The sequence below is a fragment of the Neofelis nebulosa genome, chromosome 17 (assembly GCF_028018385.1).
Source record: "Neofelis nebulosa isolate mNeoNeb1 chromosome 17, mNeoNeb1.pri, whole genome shotgun sequence".
Taxonomy (NCBI): Eukaryota; Metazoa; Chordata; class Mammalia; order Carnivora; family Felidae; genus Neofelis; species Neofelis nebulosa.
The window spans coordinates 17,768,948-17,789,458 of record NC_080798.1 but is presented as its reverse complement, the minus strand read 5'-3'; the positions used below and the strand labels follow the sequence as shown (position 1 = coordinate 17,789,458).

At 40.2% G+C, this 20,511-nt stretch overlaps 1 protein-coding gene and 1 long non-coding RNA gene across 4 annotated transcripts in view; one reads left to right on the top strand and one right to left on the bottom strand.

Moving 5' to 3' along the window:
• The window catches only part of ZNF565 (zinc finger protein 565), a 33,800-nt gene extending 13,524 nt beyond the window's left edge, over positions 1 to 20,276 (bottom strand). The window contains exons 1-5 of one of the 3 annotated variants that reach the window (XM_058709463.1): positions 20,138 to 20,276; positions 10,519 to 10,676; positions 8,173 to 8,259; positions 6,512 to 6,580; positions 4,377 to 4,450 (exon numbers count right to left, since the gene is read on the bottom strand). In XM_058709463.1, the coding sequence (XP_058565446.1) occupies positions 4,377 to 4,385 (9 nt within the window). In that variant the 5' untranslated portion in view covers positions 4,386 to 4,450; positions 6,512 to 6,580; positions 8,173 to 8,259; positions 10,519 to 10,676; positions 20,138 to 20,276. Of the gene's footprint in view, positions 1 to 4,376; positions 4,451 to 6,511; positions 6,581 to 8,172; positions 8,260 to 10,518; positions 10,677 to 18,396; positions 18,884 to 20,137 lie in introns of those variants that run through there. The other 2 variants (XM_058709464.1, XM_058709465.1) reach the window with 2 other exon arrangements.
• LOC131500347 (uncharacterized) overlaps positions 16,566 to 20,511 on the top strand; it is a 42,184-nt gene continuing 38,238 nt past the window's right edge. Inside the window, exon 1 of the long non-coding RNA XR_009256252.1 lies at positions 16,566 to 16,636. This is a non-coding gene — a long non-coding RNA (uncharacterized LOC131500347). The remainder of the gene's footprint in view (positions 16,637 to 20,511) is intronic.

The window sequence follows — 20,511 nt, the reverse complement described above, 5'->3', positions numbered from 1 at the left end:
TTGCTCTGCTTCAACAATTAGTAAGACTTTGCAAGACTTTTCAAATCTTGTTTTATTTCCTTTTTTTTTTTAACCCCTCATGTATTTTGAGGCAGATCTTACATACCAAATACCAAACATCATAGTATTTTATCCATAAATACTTTAGTACCTAGCAGATTAGCCCTTTTTTTTAAAAAAAGCATAACAACCAGAATATCGTTATTATACTTAATAAAATTAACAATAACTTCCTAATAACCAGATCAAGTTTCAAATTGCCCCAATCTTCTCAAAAGTAATTTTTTTTTTTTTTTTTAATTTTTTTTTTCAACATTTTTTATTTTATTTTTGGGACAGAGAGAGACAGAGCATGAACGGGGGAGGGGCAGAGAGAGAGGGAGACACAGAATCGGAAACAGGCTCCAGGCTCCGAGCCGTCAGCCCAGAGCCTGACGCGGGGCTCGAACTCACGGACCGCGAGATCGTGACCTGGCTGAAGTCGGACGCTTAACCGACTGCGCCACCCAGGCGCCCCTCAAAAGTAATTTTTTACAGTTGGTTTGTTCAAATCAAGATTCAAATTAAATCCACACATTGCATTTAGTGAGTAGGTTTCCTTAAGTCTCTAGAATCTATAAGAGCCCCTAGAAACCCTTCAAAAATTTTTATTGCTATTTATTTATTAATTAAAGAAACATTTGAATCAGTAGAATCTCCCACATTCTTGGCTGATTGCATCTTCATGGAACAGTTTAAAATGTTGCTTTACTTCCATACTATCTGTGAAAAGGTAGTTAGATCTGGAGGCCTGATTCACATTGTTTTTGGGAGGGGCAGGAATATGTCAGAGGTGGTGCTGGGTACTTCCTATAGCTTCCATCAGGAGGCACATAATAACTGTACCATTTTTAATGAGGTTAAAATTGATGAGTAGGTTCAGGTATTGACAACCTGACTCATCCAGGAAAACGTCTGTAGGATAGAGAAGATATGGAGAAGAGCACTGTAGGAAGGAGGTGATCAAGCAAGCAAGCTATGGAGGAGTGCCTATGCCATGAAGGTAGTATAATAAGCACATTTATTTGGCTAGAGGCCTACATTCATTTCAATATTCCTGTAACTGGAACTAAAACCTCTTTCATACAGTAGGACTCTTCTATAGTCTACAAGGGCCTGGGAACGAACAAAATCTAGCTAAGTGGGATCTTACAAATAAACAAAATAGCATATACAAAATACACAGCAAACAAAAGCCTTGCCAATAATAAAGGCTTTTAAAAATGAATCCTTGGGGCGCCTGGGTGGCTCAGTCGGTTAAGCGGCCGACTTCGGCTCAGGTCATGATCTCGCGGTCCGGGAGTTCGAGCCCCGTGTCGGGCTCTGTGCTGACAGCTCAGAGCCTGGAGCCTGTTTCAGATTCTGTGTCTCCCTCTCTCTGACCCTCCCCTGTTCATGCTCTGTCTCTCCCTGTCTCAAAAATAAATAAAACGTTAAAAAAAAAAAATTTAAAAAAAAAAAATAAATAAATAAATAAAAAATAAAAATGAATCCTTTACCCTTTCTCCATGGAGAGAGAGAAAAAAAAAAAGATAGGATCCAAAATGTCTTATAAATCTCTATCTTAAAATATAGGACTGGGATGCAGATTACTTAAAAAAAAAAAAAAAAAAAGTAAAAATCCAAACCACAAAATTGGGAGAAAATATTTACAAATCTTATAATTGATAAGGATCCAGTATATATAAAGAAGTCTTACAATTCAACAATAAAAAAAAATATTAAAAACTAAGCAAAGAATTTGATTTCTCCAAAGAAGATATACAGATGGCCAATAAGCATATGAAAAGATGTTCAATACCACTAATCATTAGGGAAATGAAAATCAAAATAACAATAAGATGCCACTTCATGTCCTTTAGGATGGCTATTACCAAAAAAGACAAAAGAACACATGTTGGTGAGGATGTGGAGAAATCAGAACACATTGCTGACAGGTATGTAAAATGCGGCAGCCACTTTGGAAAAGTTTTGGCAGTTTCTCAAAATGTTAAACATAGAATGATGTAGGTATAGAGAAACGAAAACGTTATGTCCACCCCAAAACCCTGGTATACACCAATGTTCACAGCAGCGTTATTCATGATAGCCAAAAAGCAGAAATAACCCAAATGTCCATAAACTGATGAACTAAAGAAAAAAGTAAACTAAATAAACTAAAGAATAAAATTTGGTATAAAAATGAATGAAGTACTGATAAATGTTACAACATGGATGAAGCTTGAAAACATACTACATGAAAAAAGCCAGACACAAAAGAGCAAATACTGTAAGATTCTACTCATAGGAAATCTCCCGAATAGGCAAATCCATAGAGATAGAAAAGTAAATTAGCAGTTGCCAGTGGATGAGGAGGAGTGGTTGAGAGGGACTAATGCAAATGGGATTTCTTTTGGGGGTAATAAAAATGTTCTAAAATGGATTGTGCTGATGGTTGTAGAACTCTGTAAATACACTAAACAGCACAGAACTTTACACTTACATGGGTGAATTTCCTTGTACAAAATTATATATACAATAAATAAAACTGTTAGGGGCAGAGAAAGAGGGAGAGAGAGAGAATCCTAAGCAGACTCTGTGCTGACAGCAGGGCTCAATCCAATGAACTGTGAGATCATGACCTGAGCTGATACCAAGAGTCGGATGTTTAACCGCCTGAGCCACCCAGGGACCCCTCAGAGAACTCTGTTAATGCTGGCTATATTTATCGATAATTACCAGGTTAGAAATTAAAAGTGAGAAATTTAAAAATATTAATTTATTAATTTATTTAAGTAACCAATAATAAACCTGTTACATGTTAACATAACATACAATTTATGAAAAAAAAATTATTGTCAAAAAAACTTAATAGCTTTGTTTTACATTTTTGCAATCTCTTTAATGACTGGCTGAATAAAAGACACTTGGATTTTCACATCTACTTCTGCATTCAGTCTGTTGGGATAACATATATCATATAGCTTCTAAGAAACTCCATTGTACAGTAATTGGAGAGTATGAGTCAGAAAGGCAAATAACATGTTGGTATTATCTCTTGAGAGGGTGTCAGAGTCTTCCTGGACCATGCTTGGAGAACTGCTAATCTAGTGCTACACAATTTAACACGAATGATTTGAAAGCACATTGTGTTGAATGAAAAAAATCTGGTCAAAAACATAGAGTAAGATAACTTCACAAAAATTTGAAAACAGAACACTCAACAGTATATTGCTTAGTATGCATTCATATGTGGTAAAACTATTATAAAAATCAAAGGACTGGGGGCGCCTGGGTGGCTCGGTCGGTTAAGCGTCCGACTTCAGCTCAGGTCATGATCTCGCAGTCCGTGAGTTCGAGCCCCGCATCGGGCTCTGTGCTGACAGCTCAGAGCCTGGAGCCTGCTTCCAATTCTGTGTCTCCCTCTCTCTCTGACCCTCCCCCGTTCATGCTCTGTCTCTCTCTGTCTCAAAAATAAATAAACGTTAAAAAAAAAAATTAAAAAAAAAAAAAAAGGACTGATAAACACAAAATCGAAGGCAAGCATAACCATTGGTAGGAACAGTAATGCAGTGTGGAAAGGAATACGATCTGGGAAGGGAATATGGGATGCTTAGATAGTACATTAGTCTAAGTAATGAGTACATCAATACTTTTTTTATTACTTTTAAGGTTTATCTATTTTGAGAGAGAGAGAGAGAGAGAGAGTGCATTAGCAAGTGGGGGAGGGACAGAAAGAGGAGGAGAGAGAGGATCCCAAGCAGGCTCTGTGCTGACAGGGCTCGAACCCACAAGCTGGGAGATCACAACCTGAGCCAAAGATGGATGCTTAATCAACTGAGCTACCCAGGCACCCCAATACTTTATTATTTTTTATTATTTTTTACACCATATACATGTTATATGTTTTTATATATATTCTTATGTTTTTATATATATTCTTTGGTAGTATGAAATATCTATGACATTTATTTATTTATTTTTATGATTTTTAAAGATGTAACATTTAAAAATAAAGGAAACCACCTAGATTAATGGAAAAGATCAAAGTTATCTCATCTTTGGCCCTACTCAGCCAGGGTTCTGATAAAGGGGGCTCTCACATTTCTTATAAGACAATATATTTCTGCTCCACTGTTGCTCTGGTAAGAGCCATGTGTCCATATGTCTACACTGTTGGAGAAGAGAGAGCCACTAAGGGAAGTGGAACACCATCACCCATCCCTGGAATGGAGGAACTGGGAACAAGAATGGGGCTCAGTGAGATAGGGAAGTTTCAGGATAAAGAACACAAATCATGTTCACATGATTTGAAAGGAAGAGAGATTATTTCAAGGATAGAGGAAATTTCAGCTTACCTGTGCCATGGCTTTCAGAACTACCTGGGCTGCTCTGATTTCTTTAGATTCTTCTCTTGGACAAGTGCAGAGTCCTGAAAAAGCAGCGTAGGGGGGAAAAAGGGGAAATCTCTCATAAACTAAGCTTGCCTGAGACTCCTAAATAGACGACCTTAACACAACTGTACTTCCAATGTCCTGTTCTGCTTGCCTTGTCCTCCCCCTTGTCCCACCACACAACACTAATATCAAGAACTACAGAGTTAACAAAACCCAGCCCCTCCCTAAACTCCAGGGAAACTAAAAAATGGATTCAAAGAAGATACGCTCCAGCACTCACATAGAATCCAACCACCTCAGCAGGAGGGATTCCAGCCTGAACATTCCCCCATCTTGCTGATGCTAATCTATACCCTACACGGGGACTAGTTGGCTCCCACCTGTTCCAAGCTGATCTTCCTCTACAGCTGCTGCAAAGAGTGTCAAGACTCAGACTTGCTTACTTTATCCTCTAAAGATGAGGACAGTACCCACAGGTTACAAACATAGCATACCTGTGCAGGCCAAACCTTGAGAAAAAGATATCCCTAAAACTAAGTCTTCCTGCTTCTCTGAGCTCAACAGGCAAAACCTCTTGGGTACTTCTTTGGCTCTACTTCCTCCTTCTAAGTCTAGAAAGGAACACCACCTACACCAGAGGCCTCATCAAAGACTCCAGCCCTGCCCAGACTCACCAGACAGGAGGAAGAAAATCATAGTAAACAGGTATCTGACAAGCACACCTGCATATCCAGAGTATTGACCTAAATGGGAGCTCAATTTATAGAAGCCTCTTGGGCCAGCACCCCTAATCTTCCATCTAAGCCTTCCCTACTGCTTTCCTGCAGAATATCACCTCTAGTATTTGTTAAGGGTGGAGTTCTATGGAAAATGGCCTGTACCTCAAAGTAATGAGAACTCAGGTTTTTTTTTTTAAGTTTATTTATTTTGAGAGAGAGAGAGAGAGAGAGAGCACACGTGCAAGCGAGCACGGGGGAGGGGCAGAGAGACAGGAAGAGAGAGAGAATCTTAAGCATGTTCCAAGTTGTTAGTGCAGAGCTGGATATGGGGCTCGATCTCGCAAACTGTGACATCATGACCTGAACTGAGATCGAGTTGGACACTTAACCAACTGAATCTCCCAGGTACCCTGAGAACTCAGGGGTTTTAAGGAGGATAGTAATGCTGGTTCTAATCAGAGGTGCAAAAAGCTTCCCATGGTTTGTGGGTGGGGTGGGTGAGAAGGAAGACTAATTTTCTCAATGCAGTGGGGTCAAGGAAAATGTCCTCTACGTTGTAGAATGTGAATTGGGACTTCAAAATCAGAGAATTTTAATAGGCAGAAGAGGTACAGAAGAGTATTCTGATCTATGAATAAAAGTGACAAAAATAGTGGACCAAAAGTATATGGTGTATTTGGGGAGCAGAGAATAATTTGGAATGACTTGTGTAGTTTGGGGAAAGGTCTAGACTAGTGCTGTCCACCAAATCTTTCTGTGATGATGGAAATCTTCACATCTGTACCCTCAATAATTTGGCATTAGCCACATGCACTAAGTATGTAAAAAGTGCCTAGTAGGACTGAGGAACTGGATTTTTCTCTAAATTTTTAATTATATTTAAATTTAATTAGTTTTAGAATCTAGAGGAAGTTTATGCTGGAGATGACATCAGGGGTTGGAAAATGAAGGCGAATGAGTGAAATAAGATAACAATGAGGACGAAGACCAGGCATCATCATCACTGTGACTGGCACCTGCCATGCTGTCTGGAGGAGAAGGGTCCAATGACTACTAACTGAATATATAAATGTTTGTTTTTCACCCATTAATGAATGGAAGGCCACTGAAGAATTTAAAGAGGGAAATGATAGGGTCAATATGGCCAGAATATTTTATTGGAGAGGAGTAAAACTGGATACAGAGAGATCAACTGAGAGGTGCTTATACTTTTGCAAGCAAACAAAGGACCTGATGAAGGATAATGGCAGTGAAGATAAAAAGGAAGGTATAATTTCAAGGTGTACAGAAGTAAAATCAACAAGCTCTGGCATCTGATTAGATATGGAGATGGAGAAAGAGGAGTCAAAAATTCTTTCAGATTTACTGAGCTCCTACCTCAATTGGCATGGTTCTAGGTGTGAGGAAGATAATAAATCCAGTCCCTGTCCCAGTGGATCTCACATTCTAATGGAAAGAGACAATAACAAATATTGATATACTGACATTGATACTCGTATTTATGTCAGGTGGCCCAAATTCTATGTAAAAAAATTAAGAAGCGTTAGAGGATAGGGAGCTTTGGGGAAATGGAAGGTGGCCTGAGAAGGCTTTTCATTGAGAAGGTGATATGTAAGCACCGAGTGAGTGGAGTGATAAATGCAGGCAGGTATCTAAGAGTATAGGGAACAGTAACTGCAAAGGCCTCAAGGCAGGAGCAGACTTTCTTTGATTAATAAAGGGGATTAGGGTGGCTGGAATGGAGTGTGCAAGAGAAAGTCAGCAGCTCATTTGGGTGACAGAGGTGTCTGGAAGCTGATCACGTGGGGCTTGTGGGCCACTGTAAGAACTTTGCTTTTTATTCTTGAATAAGACAGGAAGCCATTAAAGATTTAAGACAAGGAATGGCATACTCTGATTTACATTTAAAGGGATCATGCAAAGAAAGTGAAGGAAGAAGACAAGGGGAGGGAAGCAGGGGGACCAGTGAGAAGGTAGGTAACTGCAGTAATCCAGGCAAGGGGTGAGGGTGGCTTGCATTAGGGATGGTGGTGGGGGGGGAGTGATGAGACCTGATCAGATTAGACATTCTCTGAAGGTAGAGCTGATGGGATTTGTTGATTTTAGGTATAAAAGGGGGGGAAAAAAAAAGGAGGAAGAAGCCATAATGATGCTAAGGTATTTGGCTTGAGGAAATGGAAGTATGAAGTTGTCATTTTTTAACACAAAGAACCCTGAGAGGAGCAGGTCTGAATAAACCAATTATGAGTTCCGTTTCAGACTCTAATACTTGAGATTATTATAACATATCACAGACACAGTGGGCTCTAGCTGTGTAAACTTCCAACAAGGCAATGTTAACAGAAATTAAACTATGTATGTCCTCTGATGAAGCAATTCCACAGCTGAGACTATCCAAAAGATGTATGTGGGCTACATGATGGAGACACTGCTGACACTGGAAACAACTTGGAAAAGAACTTAAAAAGGAGGATTGGTTAAATAAATAAGTTACAGTATATCCACACAGTGGGAACACTGTTGCCACAAAATGAACACATATATTTGTTGGTGTTAAGATGTTAAACAATGCTGGACAAAAAAGGTAGTTAATGAAGTAGTATGTGTAGTGTAATCCTATTTTTATAGGAAAAATATACATATGTTCTATATATGCATGTGTGTGTGCACAGAAGATGGACTGAAAGAATTTTCAATTACGTTTTTACATTTGTCTCTGTGTGTATAATTACAGGGGGAATCTTGTTTTTTTTCTATATTTTCAAGTTTTCCCTTAAGCATATGTTTTATAATCATAAATAATTTATACCTTCCTCTTTGTTCAGGGGGGTGAATTATAAAAGGAAATATGAATGGAATGATTCATGAGTGACAGTGAGGTGTTTTGGGGAACTTATATGCTGAAGGAGATTGATTTTCTCTATAGTTCTACGGCCTTTTAGGGGCTTGTTCTCAAACAATAACTTAAAGCTCCTGACTGCCCACAGAAGTGAGCTTTCATATGAAAGCCTTCCATTTTTGTTAGTCTGCTCACTCACCTGTGCACAGACCTCTTGTCAACCCTCAATCCAGGATATCCTCCTTGCTCCAAAGAGAAATCACATTTAATTTACAGAAGCAACTTCCTACACACACAAAAAGAAATGGGTCTTAGTCAGTGTGGCAGACATTAATTTAATTACTATTATTTCCCCATTATTCAGTTTTCCTCTCCTTCTGGGTACATAGATGACATGTTCCAGACTCTTGCAGTTAGGCAAGGCCAATAACTGGTTTTGGCCAATGGAATCTGAGCTGCGGTGATGTGTGTCACTTCAATCTGAGGCACTGGCAGGATTGCATAATTCTCTAGTTTTTCTATTCCCTGATGTGTGGCCAGGGGGACCATGTGTTTCAGATGGTATAACTATAGATTGGTGGAATCTACTTTGGTCTGGGACTCTGCCTACATGGATGCATGTGGACATCCATGGGGACGCCTGAGTGGCTCAGTCAGTTAGGTGTCCAACTTTGGCTCAGGTCATGATCTCACAGTTCATAGGTTTGAGCCCCGCATTGGGCTCTGTGCTGACAGCCCAGATCCTGGAGCCTGCTTCAGATTCTGTGTTTCCCCCTCTCTCTGCCCCTCCCTCGCTTATGCTCTGTCTCTCTCTCGAAAGTAAATAAACGTTACCAAAAAAAAAAAAAAAAAAAAAAAAAGTCAGAGGAAACTTCAGAAATAACAGAGCAGAGCTGTTAATTTCCAACTCCATACACCTCAAAGGGATTTTTCACAAACATATAATGTGAAACACAAGGCCCCAAAGAGAGAGATTATGAGTTATAGGCTAAGTTGATCTTGACCTAGCAAAACCATGCTTCTCCAGATCCTACCATCAAATCTTTGTACAATTCTTCTGAGCAAAGTTTAGCCATCCATATACCACTTGGTGAAGCTTGAAGCTACATCCCTGGATTTTCTCTATCTAAATTGATAGACATTCTTATTCTTTAGAGGCCAGAGGTCCCACATCACACAGGGACTGGGAGAAGTTGCCAGGTCATGAGAATTAGACATATAGAGGTATCTCCACCTTAACATTAGTAATCTATTCCTAAAAAGCAATCATTCTGTGCAAGAACTCTAACCAGAGCCTTTTTCCCACTATTTAAAATGTGAAAAATATAATGCATCACATTTTAACACAAAGCACAAATAATTTCCTAAAACATAATTGAACACACAAAAAAATCTACATATAATAAAGTACTGTATTAGGGGCGCCTGGGTGGCTCAGTCGGTTAAGCGTCCAACTTCAGCTCAGGTCATGATCTTGGGGTCTGTGAGTTCGAGCCCCACATTAGCCTCTGTGCTGACAGCTCAGAGCCTGGAGCCTGCTTCAGATTCTGTGTCTCCCTGTCTCTCTGCCCCTCCCTGGCTCAACTCTGTCTCTCTCTCTCTCAAAAATAAATAAACATTAAAAAAATTAAAAAAAAATATTGTATTAGATTGTAATTTTAAAACATTACTTCTTGATCACCAATTATTAACAACTAGTTGCTCTGAGCATCATGAACATCAGCATATCCCTTTTGTTAACACACCAATATATGTACCTGTCAAAATATTTGCATGATTGATGTTTTATTAATTGTATTTCTTTTTTTCTTTAATGTTTATTTTATTTTTGAGAGAGAGAGAGAGAGCATGAGTAGGGGAGGGATAGAGAGAGAGGGGGACAGAATCCCAAGCAGGCTCCAGGTTCTGAGCTGTTAGCACAGAGCCTGACACAGGGCTCTAACCCACGAACTGCAAGATTGTGACCTGAGCTGAAGTCAAACGTCCAACTGATCGAGCTGCCCAGGCACACCCTTATATGCTATATTTTAAATGATGTATTGAATTTTATTGATGTAAACATACATTTCCCCAGTATAAACATCAACCAAAAATCATGACAATGAGATGTATACATTTTCAGGCAATATTCAGTTTTCTGAGTAAGACAAGAGCAGGGAGTTTAACTAAATGAAAGATTTCTATGAAACAGTAATTCTAAGTACTCACAAATTTAGTAGTAATATAATAGCTAATAACGACATAAAAATGTTGCAGGTATGGTTAAATGGAAAAAAAAAGGTTACAAATGTGCTCATGTGCTCCTATCTGTAAAATACACAGATACATCAATACGGACAATATAGACAGACAAATTACATGAAAAATGTCTAGGAAGTTTTGTCTTTAAAGATTACTTTGGTTATTTCGGGCTGTGATCTTCAATGTTCTTCATTTTACTAAAGTGTATGTTTTTTCAATAATTATGTATTAGTTTTTAAATTATTTTTAAGTTCTGTTAAATGTAAGCTATCCCTAAGTAGCAGATAAAAAAGAAAATACTTACCTTTTTTTTTAAGCAATCTTCCCTTGAACATAAAATAATAGCTTAGGATATTCTAAAAATAGTTGTATTTTCACAGAATCGCTTTTGTTTTTGCTTTGTCAGCTCCCAGTAGTTGCAAACTTCTTGATTTGGTAACTATATTCATGTATGCTGTAGTCCTGCGTGGAAAAGAATGAAAAGTCATTAGTATATTACATACATATATATATTATGTATAATGGTATATAACAGTGTGTAACAGTGCTTCCTTTCAGCTCTTCTTGCCAGATGAGTCTATTATGCTTCTGTACCTGCCCCACTGTTCTCTAAACAGCTACAAACTTAGCTTGCCCCATTGGTCATACTTTGGATTTCTGACGATTAGAATGATGAAAACTACAAGTCTTGGGGTGCCTGGGTGGCTCAGTTGGTGAAGTGTCTGACTTCGGCTCAGGTCATGATCTCATGGCTTGTGGGTTTGAGTCCTGCATTGGGCTCTGCACCGACAGAATGAAAAGCTTGCTTTGGATCCTCTCTCTCCCTTTCTCTCTGCCCCTCCCCTGCTCACTCATGCTTGTTCTCTCTCTCTCTCTCAAAATAAATATTAAAAAAAAATTTTTTTAAATAAAAAAACTGCACGTCTTGTATAGGACTCAAGAAAACTAATTTACCTCCACAGAGCTCTTACGAGATCAGTTTGACTTAGACATGGTTAATATGACAATGGTCAATAATATGGTCATGGTCATGGTCAATAAGACAATGACTGTTCTGGTCATACAAGTTATCTCCCTCTTATGAATTATACAGCATTACTATCAGGATAAAATAGTGCTCTTTATCATCCTTTACTTTGAATATCTGTATACTACTTTTGTCTCACCTATTATGTTATTTGCACTTTAAAAGTAAATAAAGACTATAACTTTTATTTTTTCCCTTAAGTAATCTCCACACCCAACATGGTGCTCGAACTCACAGCCCTGAGATCAAGAGTCGAATGCTCCACCAACTAAGCTAGCCAGGCACACAGAGACTACGACTTAAAAAAAAAAAAAAAAAAAAAAAAAAAAATTTTAAGTTTATTTATTTTGAGAGAAAGAGTGAGAGAGCGAGAGAGAGAGAGTGGTGTCTGGGAGAGGCAGAGAGAGAAGCCCAAGTAGGCTTCATGCTGTTGGTGAGGAGCCCAACACAGGATTGCAACTCTCAAACCATGAGAGTATGACCTGAGCCGAAATCAAGAGTCAGATGCTTAACCAACTGAGCCACCCAGGAGCCCCGAGACTATAACTTTTAAAAAGCAATTTGTCTCCCTGAGTTCTAGATTAGGATTTTGCACCTTTGAAAATTCTTAATAAATTTCTAATGTCCCAAAGGAATCCATTATAAAAATATGTGAGTGGTAGGGGCACCTGGGTGGCTCAGTTGGTTGAGCGTCTGACTTGCTCAGGTCATGATCTTGTGGTCCGTGAGTTTAAGCCCCTCATTGGGCTCTGTGCTGACAGCTCAGAGCCTGGAGCCTGCTTCAGAATCTGTGTCTCCCTCTCTCTGCCCCTCCCTCACTCATGCTCTGTCTCTCTCTCTCTCTGTGAAAAAGAAATAAACTTGAAAACTATGTGAGTGGCATGCACAAAAACACTTTTGGGAATAGCTCATAACTAAATTATAGAAATACAAATTCTCTTTAGTAGGCAAAAATGAAAAAATTAGGGTTATCTTGATAATGAAATACTAACGTTTATTTACTTTTGAGAGACAGAGCTCAAGCGGGGAGGGGGAGAGAGAGGGAGACACAGAATCTGAAGCAGGCTCCAGGTTCTGAGCTGTCAGCACATGTCCCGACGTGGGGCTCAAACTCACAGACTGTGAGATCATGACCTGAGCCGAAGTTGGACACTTAACCGACTGAGCCACCCAGGTTCCCCCATGTAATGAAATACTACATAGTGACTATAAAATACAACATTACCATGTAATACATTATTAAATAATAAAGGCAGGTTACAGAATTTATACACAAGTGATACCCCTCTATAAAATCCCACAGAAAAATATTTGAAGTATATCCACCAAAATATTAAGAATATTTATTTCTGGATGAAGGAATTTTTAGCAAATTTCTATTTTTACATTCACCTTATATTTTTCACAAGAAAAATCATAAAAATATTGTTTCCATTGAAAAATAAATAACCAGGGGCGCCTGGGTGGCTCAGCCACTTAAGCTTCAGACACTTGATTTCGGCTCAAGTCATGATCTCACAGTTTTGAGACTGAGCTCTGTGTGGGGCCCCTGCATTGAGCTCTGGCACTGGGTACAGAGCATGTTTAAGATTCTCCTTCTCCCTCCGCCCTTCCCCACCGTGTCTCTCTCTCTCTCTCTCTCTCTCTCTCTCAAAAAAAAAAAACAAAAAACAAAAAAACCCCACCAAACCAAACCAAAAATAAATAACCATAGTTGTAGATAGTATTTATTTTCCTGGTAGTAGAAAAAATTAGGAAATATTGAGACAACGTTTATGACATGAATGGGATCAAGGAAAGAAATTAGTGTGATTGAAACCAATAACAACTAAAAGTTCTTTAACGGTCCTTTAAATGTTGATTCATATTTCTTGATACATTGGTAGAGCTTCATTATCAAAAATATTCTGTGAATGACCAATTTTCAAGAAATTCAAATCAAATAAAACAGCATATGTAAAGTAGAAAGAATGGTGCCAGACACACAGCGAGCTTCTCCATTCAATCACTAATTAGAAGATTTTTGGGTAGGATCTTTGCAAAACCTGAGCACTTTGTAATTTATCATTTTGTTTATGACATCCTTTTCATTGTTCTCATTAAAGCTTTGTAAGCACATTGTTTATTAGCTGGATGAATATAATAGATGATGGAACATTCCTCTTCTCTTTCCCTACTGTTGGGTGCAAATTTGAGACATCTCAAAGGCTATTATCAGGTATTATTATCCTTGGTTTTAAATTTTCAGGGGTCATGAGTATCTTTGAAAATCTTCTGGAATATGGCACCTAGGTGGTTCAGTTGGTTGGGCGTCCAATTCTTGATTTCGGCTCAGGTCATGATCTCAGGGTTATGGGATTGAGCCCCTCATTGGGTTCCATGCTGAGTGTGGAGCCTGTCTAAGATTTCCCCCTCCCCACCAGAATTGAGTCATCCACCCCCAATTCATGTGTTGAAGTCCTAACCCCTAATGTCACTGTATTCGAAGACAGGGCCATTGTGGAAGACACACCAGAGCTTGTTTTTTCTCTTTCTCTGTGAAGATACAGCAAGATGGTGGACAACTGTAAGCCAAAAAGAGAGCCCAACTAGAAACTATCTATGCTGACATCCTGATCTCAGAATTCCAGCTTCCATAACTGTGAACAGTCTCAGCTGATCAAGATAGATGTCAATATTGCCTAACGTGATACACAGAGTCAATGGAATCCTTATCAAAACCCAATGATATTATTTTTTGCAGAAATAGAAAAATTCATCATAAAATACACACAGAATCTGAAGGAGCAGTCTTTTTTGGTTTTGTTTTTGAGAAAGAGTGGGCGCAAGTGAACAAGAGGCAGAGAAAGAGGGAGAGAGAGAGGGAGAGAGAGAGAGAGAATCCCATGAGGGTCAGAGAGAGAATCCCACGCTGACAGCACAGAGCCTGAAGTGAGGCTCCTTCGAGCTTACCCAAAGTGGGGCTCCTCTGAGCCCACCTGAAGTGGGGCCTGAACTCACGAACTGTGAGATCATGACCTGATCCAAAGTTGGATACTTAATGGACTGAGCCACCTATATGCCCTTGAAGGTACAGTCTTGAAAAACAACAAAGTTGGAGGTCTCTCCTGATTTCAAAACTTATTACAAAGCTATGGTATTCAAAACAGTGTGGTACTGCCACGAAGTCAGATACCTAGACCAGTGACATAGAATGGAAACCCTCACATATATGGTCAAATAGTTTTCAACAAGAAGACCCAAGACCATTCAATGGGAAAAAGGACAGTCTTTTCAACAAATAGTATTGGGAAAACTGGATATCCGTATGCAAAAGAATGAAGTTGGATCCCTACCTAATACCATATACAAAAACTAACTCAAAATGTATAACAGTTCCAAACATAAGAACTAAAACTATAAAACTCTTTGAAGAAACATAAGGAAAAATTTTCACAATATTGGATTTAATTAATTAATTTAATGATTTATTGGGTATGACAAAGAAAGCACAGACAACAAAAGAAAAAATAGATATATTGTGGACTTTATCAAAATTAAAAAACTTCTGTGCATCAAAGGACACTATTAAGAGTAAAAAGGCAATCCATGGACTGGGAACAAATGTCTATAAGTCATGTATCTAAAAAGGGATTGATACTTACAATTGATACTTACTTACAAAACTCCTACAATGTAGCAAGGAAATGAAATCTGATTACAATTAAATCTTTCTCCAAAGATATTCAAATGACCGATAAACACATAAAAAGATCACCAACATCATCAATTGTTAGGAAAAGGCACATCAAAACCACAGTGAGGGGGGCACCTGGGTGGCTCAGTTGGTTAAGCCTCAGAGTTCCACTCAGGTCATGATCTCACGGTGGAGTTTGAGTGCTGAGTGCTGTGTGCTGACAGCTCGGAGCCTGGAGCTCACTTCTGATTCTCTGTCTCTCTCTCTCAAAAATAAATAAAAATTAAAAAACAAAAAACACTGCAATGATGGGTGACTGGCTGGCCTAGTCACAGAGCACGGGACTCTTGATCTTAGGATCGTGAGTTTGAGCCCCACACTGGATGTAGAGACAGTTAAAAAAAAATAAGTGACTGTAAGCAAACTGAGTGACTGCGTAGATCTTTTGTCTAATTATGGCTTTTAGAACCATGGTAATGTTTCATGCACTCAAAAAATAATTACAATCAACCAGGATGTATGTGTGTGTGTAAATCCAAAATAAAATACAAAAAGTAACAAATGAATTTATCTATGTTATGAATGAGTAACGTCACCATGCAGAAAGGTGTAGGGAAAGGTGTCCTTTTACCATATACTGTAAGACTAAAAATAAAAAGAGGTATATGAGGTATGGGAGTGTAGATTAGCAATCTTTTAAAAATGTTTTATATACTTTTGAGTGTGCGAGAGAGAGAGAGAGAGAGAGAGAGAGAGAGAGAGAACACAAGCAGGCCAGGGGCAGAGAGAGAGGGGAACAGAGGATCCAAAGCAGACTCCATGCTGACAGAAGACAGCCTGACAAGGGGCTCAAACTCATGAAATCATGACTGTGAAATCATGACCTGAGCTGAAATCAAGAGTAGGATGCTAAACCAAGCCACCCAGGCACCCCTCTAAATATGATTTTCTAATAAAAGGAGCCAGTTTTCTCTGGGAAATGTGCATGTTCCAGAACTGGGGCTGGGACAGTATAAGCAGAAAGAGTTAGGGGTCCCTGGGGAAAAAAGAGACAGACATAGCTTCTTTGCTATAAGAAAAGTCATTTCAGGCTCCTGGCCATCTTGTGAAAGAACAGCCACTATCAGGCCAGGAGATAACTTAATCATATCAGGGACAACAAATTGGCTGGTAAAACTAACAGTGCTCATTCAAAAGTGAAGAAAACTAACTTGATGTATACATTCTTGGGTTATATTTTCAGGATTTAAACCCTTTTGAGAACTCAGATACCAGACCAATTGATGATGCCGTCCTTTGCCAGCCCTCACGACTTTGACCTACACTCTTTGTTTTTAATGTTTGTTTATTTTTGAGACAGAGAGAGACATACAGAGTGGGAGCACAGGAGGGCCAGAGAGAGAGGGACACAGAATCCAAAGCAGGCTCTAGGCTCTGAGCTGTCAGCACAGAGCCTAACGTAGGGCTTGAACTCACAAACCGGGATTCATGACCTGAGCCAATCAGATGCTCACCCGACCGAACCACCCAGGTGCCCCTGGACTCAGTCATTTTTTTTTTTTTTAATTTTTTTTTTAACATTTATTTATTTTTGAGACAGAGAGAGAGAGAGAGAGAGAGAGAGAGAGAGAGACAATGAACGGGGGAGGGGCAGAGAGAGAGGGAGACACAGAATCGGAAGCAGGCTCCAGGCTGTGAGCCATCAGCCCAGAGCCCGATGTAGGGCTCGAACTCACGGACCGCAAGATCGTGACCTGAGCTGAAGTCGGACGCTTAACCGACTGAGCCACCCAGGCGCCCCTGGACTCAGTCATTTTAAGATGACTTTTACCCCAATTCCATGCTATATTCCCCATTGTACAAGGCCCTTAAGATGTATGCACCCTTAGTGTAAAACTTCCCCCGGGGGACACTGCTTTGGGGAAGATCCCTGGTGTTCTCCTTTACTTAGCAGAAGTAAAACTCTTCCTTCTCCTATTTTTTGGCTGGTTGTGTGTTTTGGCCTGACACCCACCAACAGGTAAACCCAGTTTCGGATACCAAAATAGCCTGCAACATCTTGTGGTACCAGAAAATATGGCAGTACTAAAAAAAAACAATAAAGGGAACACACTGAAAGGACACACTAAAAAGTCAACTTGAAGGAGCTCCCAGTGGCCAAATCTCGAGTTATTTAAGGAATAAAATAGTGATAGTAATGAAATGCAACCTACAGAATTAAAAAAAAAAAATCCAATCTATACTTACATAAATAATTTAGTAAATAAATAAGTCAGGGAGAAGGAATATCTCCTTCTGACAGTAGTATTCTACTTGGCAAATGTAGAAGGAAGGATGGAAATTTGGGGGGCACCTGGGTGGCTCAGTCGGTTAAGCATCTGACTTTGGCTCAGGTTTGTGGGTTTGAGTACCACAACAGGCTCTGTGCTGACAACTTAGAGCCTGTCTTGGATTCCGTGTCTCCCTCTCTCTGCCCCACTCCTGCTCATGCGCTCTCTCCCTCTCTCTCTCTCTCTCAAAAATAAATAAACATTAAAAATTTTTTTCTTAAATTTTTTTGGTGTTTATTTATTTTTGAGACAGAGACAGAGCACAAGCAGGGGAGGGACAGAGAGAGAGGGAGACATAGAATCTGAAGCAGGCTCCAGGCTGAGCTGTCAGCACAGAGCCCGACGTGGGGCTTGAACTCACAAACCTGCAAGATCATGACGTGAGCCGAAGCCAGATGCTTAACTGACTGAGCCACCCAGGCACCCCAAAAAATTTTTTTAAGTCACCATTTGGCAAATAGCCGGTAATGACATTTTCAGGGGAAAATTATCAATGAGTTTTAAGATTTGCAGGTGGAAGTAGGATGAGAAACAGGATATTTATATAGGCTTAAGGTATTTCTCAAGACACATATTAATTACAATGGGAAAAATGGCAACTTTGCAGTGGAGAAATCAGGCAGAAACCACTTTAACCAAGTGATTAAAGTTACCACTCACTAGTAATGAGGCAAATTGATCTCTTAGGTCTCCCAATAGGATGTCTTGAGAACACATCACTTTTGGGGTATGCTTGTCCCAAAAGCATAACCTGAATTTAATTACAAGGAAGCATGTGACAACCTCAAATAGGGGAACATTCTATGTTGCATAATTTATAAAACAAATGGCCAATACCTTTTAAGTGTCAAGGTCAAGTGAGACAAAGACTGAGGAACTGTGCCAGAACAAAGAAGACTAAGAAGACTTATCGACTAGCTGCAACATATGATCCTGGATTGGATCCTTGTGCAGAAAAAGGACACTAAGGGACACTGATGAAATTTGAATAAAGTTTGTAGATGAGTTAGTAGTAATGTATCAATGTTAATCTCCTGGTTTTTATCATATATTGTGATTATGTAAAATGGTAATGATGTAGAGAACAAAGGCAAAAGAAATGTAGATAAAATTAAATTTCCTTATAACTTGCAGCCCATTGACAAATACCTGAGGCGGGTGGGTATAACATTCCTCCAGGAAACTCCTGATCTTAATGTTAATGCCTTGCTGGAGAGAAAAACCACCTTAGTTTGACAATAGTCAGGTTTCCATGATCCTGTAAGTCTTAACATATGAAAATCCTTTCGGAAACTTCCTTTGTCTTTACCTTCCCCAACTCCACAGTGTATAATCAATTGCTCCTCACAATCCCAGTGCAGCTCTTTCTACCCATGGGTCCTATCTCTGTGCTATAATAAAACCACCTTTTTGTACTTCATGTTTCAAGAATTCTTTCTTGACCATTCCCTCATGAACCCCCTTCAAATGGAGAAGTAGGTTAAGAGTATGTGGGAATTCTATTTTTGCAACAGTTTTAAGTCTAAAACTAATTCAAAATGAAAAGTTAAAAAAATGTTTAATGAACATTAGGTGTGCAGGGAATAGGGGGTATATGAACCTTTCAGTTCATTTCGAAGGCTCCCAATAATTTACTCCAATGGCATATACTGGAGACCAGGTCACTTTGTGGGGGGGGTGGGGGTGGGGGTGGGAAGTTAGGCAAGAAGTTTCAGAACAAAAAAAGAATGTCATGAAAAACAAGGGTCTCAGGGAAAGAAGAACACCTAATGCACCTTGAACTTCGCTTTTGGATGTTCAATAGCAATTTTTTCCTTTTCCTCTCAACATCTCTCTTGGAGAAGACTTAGAAAAAAAAAGGGGGGGGGGGATAATGAGTAAGCAGGACATTTTGACCTCCACACAAGAGACAGAAGTCGGGTAAGACTGGATAACTGTCCAATACCAGTGTCACTGGGAGAGGCTGAGGCAATCACTGTCCAGGGCCACAATCTGTTCTAACTTCACAGGTTCTGCAAGGGTCAGAACGCTGGAGTTACAGGCACCTCCTGCCAGCACATTTGGTGCTACACAAATGGTGTCACACAAACACACATCCACTCTTGAAACATACAAGACACAACCACACAATCACAGACATCTCCATGCCCTTATTCTCACCCACTAAAAAGACACACACAGTCACACAATCTATTAACCACCATGACACACAGTCACTCATATAGTCACAGCTTGCCCACACCATTACTCGCAAATGTCTCACACAATCACATACCCCCTTGGGGGATATGCATAATCACTGGCACTCCGGCCCAACCAACGTCATAATTGAACATTCACTCCGGAGACACAGTCACATTCACACAGGCAAACACACGTTACCCTCAAACACACAGCACCACACACTGCCACCGTTTCATAGACACACTCCATGGGACACAAGAGGGATACACACACGCGTTGTCACCACACAGTCACAGACACACAACTACACAAACTACCACACGTGGCTACAATATCATGCAACCAAAACCATACGATCACCTTGGAGACATATAATCATAACCGCACAGACGCCTTCACCTGTCTCAGTCACAACCACACTCACATCCCCCCAAGAACAAGGCGTACAGTCACAAGCAGTTATCACCCCCCACAGTCGCAAGGACCCCACACCCCAACACACAGTATCACACATGGTTACACAAACACCAGACTTACACCCTGGAGACAGGCGGCCACAGCCACACAATCACAGTCACCCACCCCTGGTCACGCAGCCCCAAAGACTCATTCTCAATCCGGCATTCTCAACCCGCTCCCGCCAGCGCGCACAGACCAGAGGCTCTGGACACGCCCCGTCCCCGCCCCGGACTCCCAGACCCCTCACCTTCTGCCTCCCCTTGGTCGCGTCCGGGTCCCTGCGGAGCTAACGATCTCGCCACGACGTCAAGGAAAGCGTAACGTCGGCCGCTTTGGACTCTGGGAAACGTAGTCCAAAGCCAGACCAGACACATGCAAGATGGTGTCCTCATACCTCAGGGCCTGAGTTTGGCCCGTTTGATACTGCGCTCGCGGAGCTTCAAAGACGGACTCCCTCCTCCAAACCTCCCACCAGGCTTGAACTGATTTTTTTCCAAAGCGGGACTACTCACCCCGCGAACCCCATAATCACAGGAAAAGGCAGCCAAGTTCATGTGGGACAGAGTGCTGACCAGCAAAGCCTTAAGGGAAATGTAGTTCAAGGCCGGAAAAGCGGCCTTG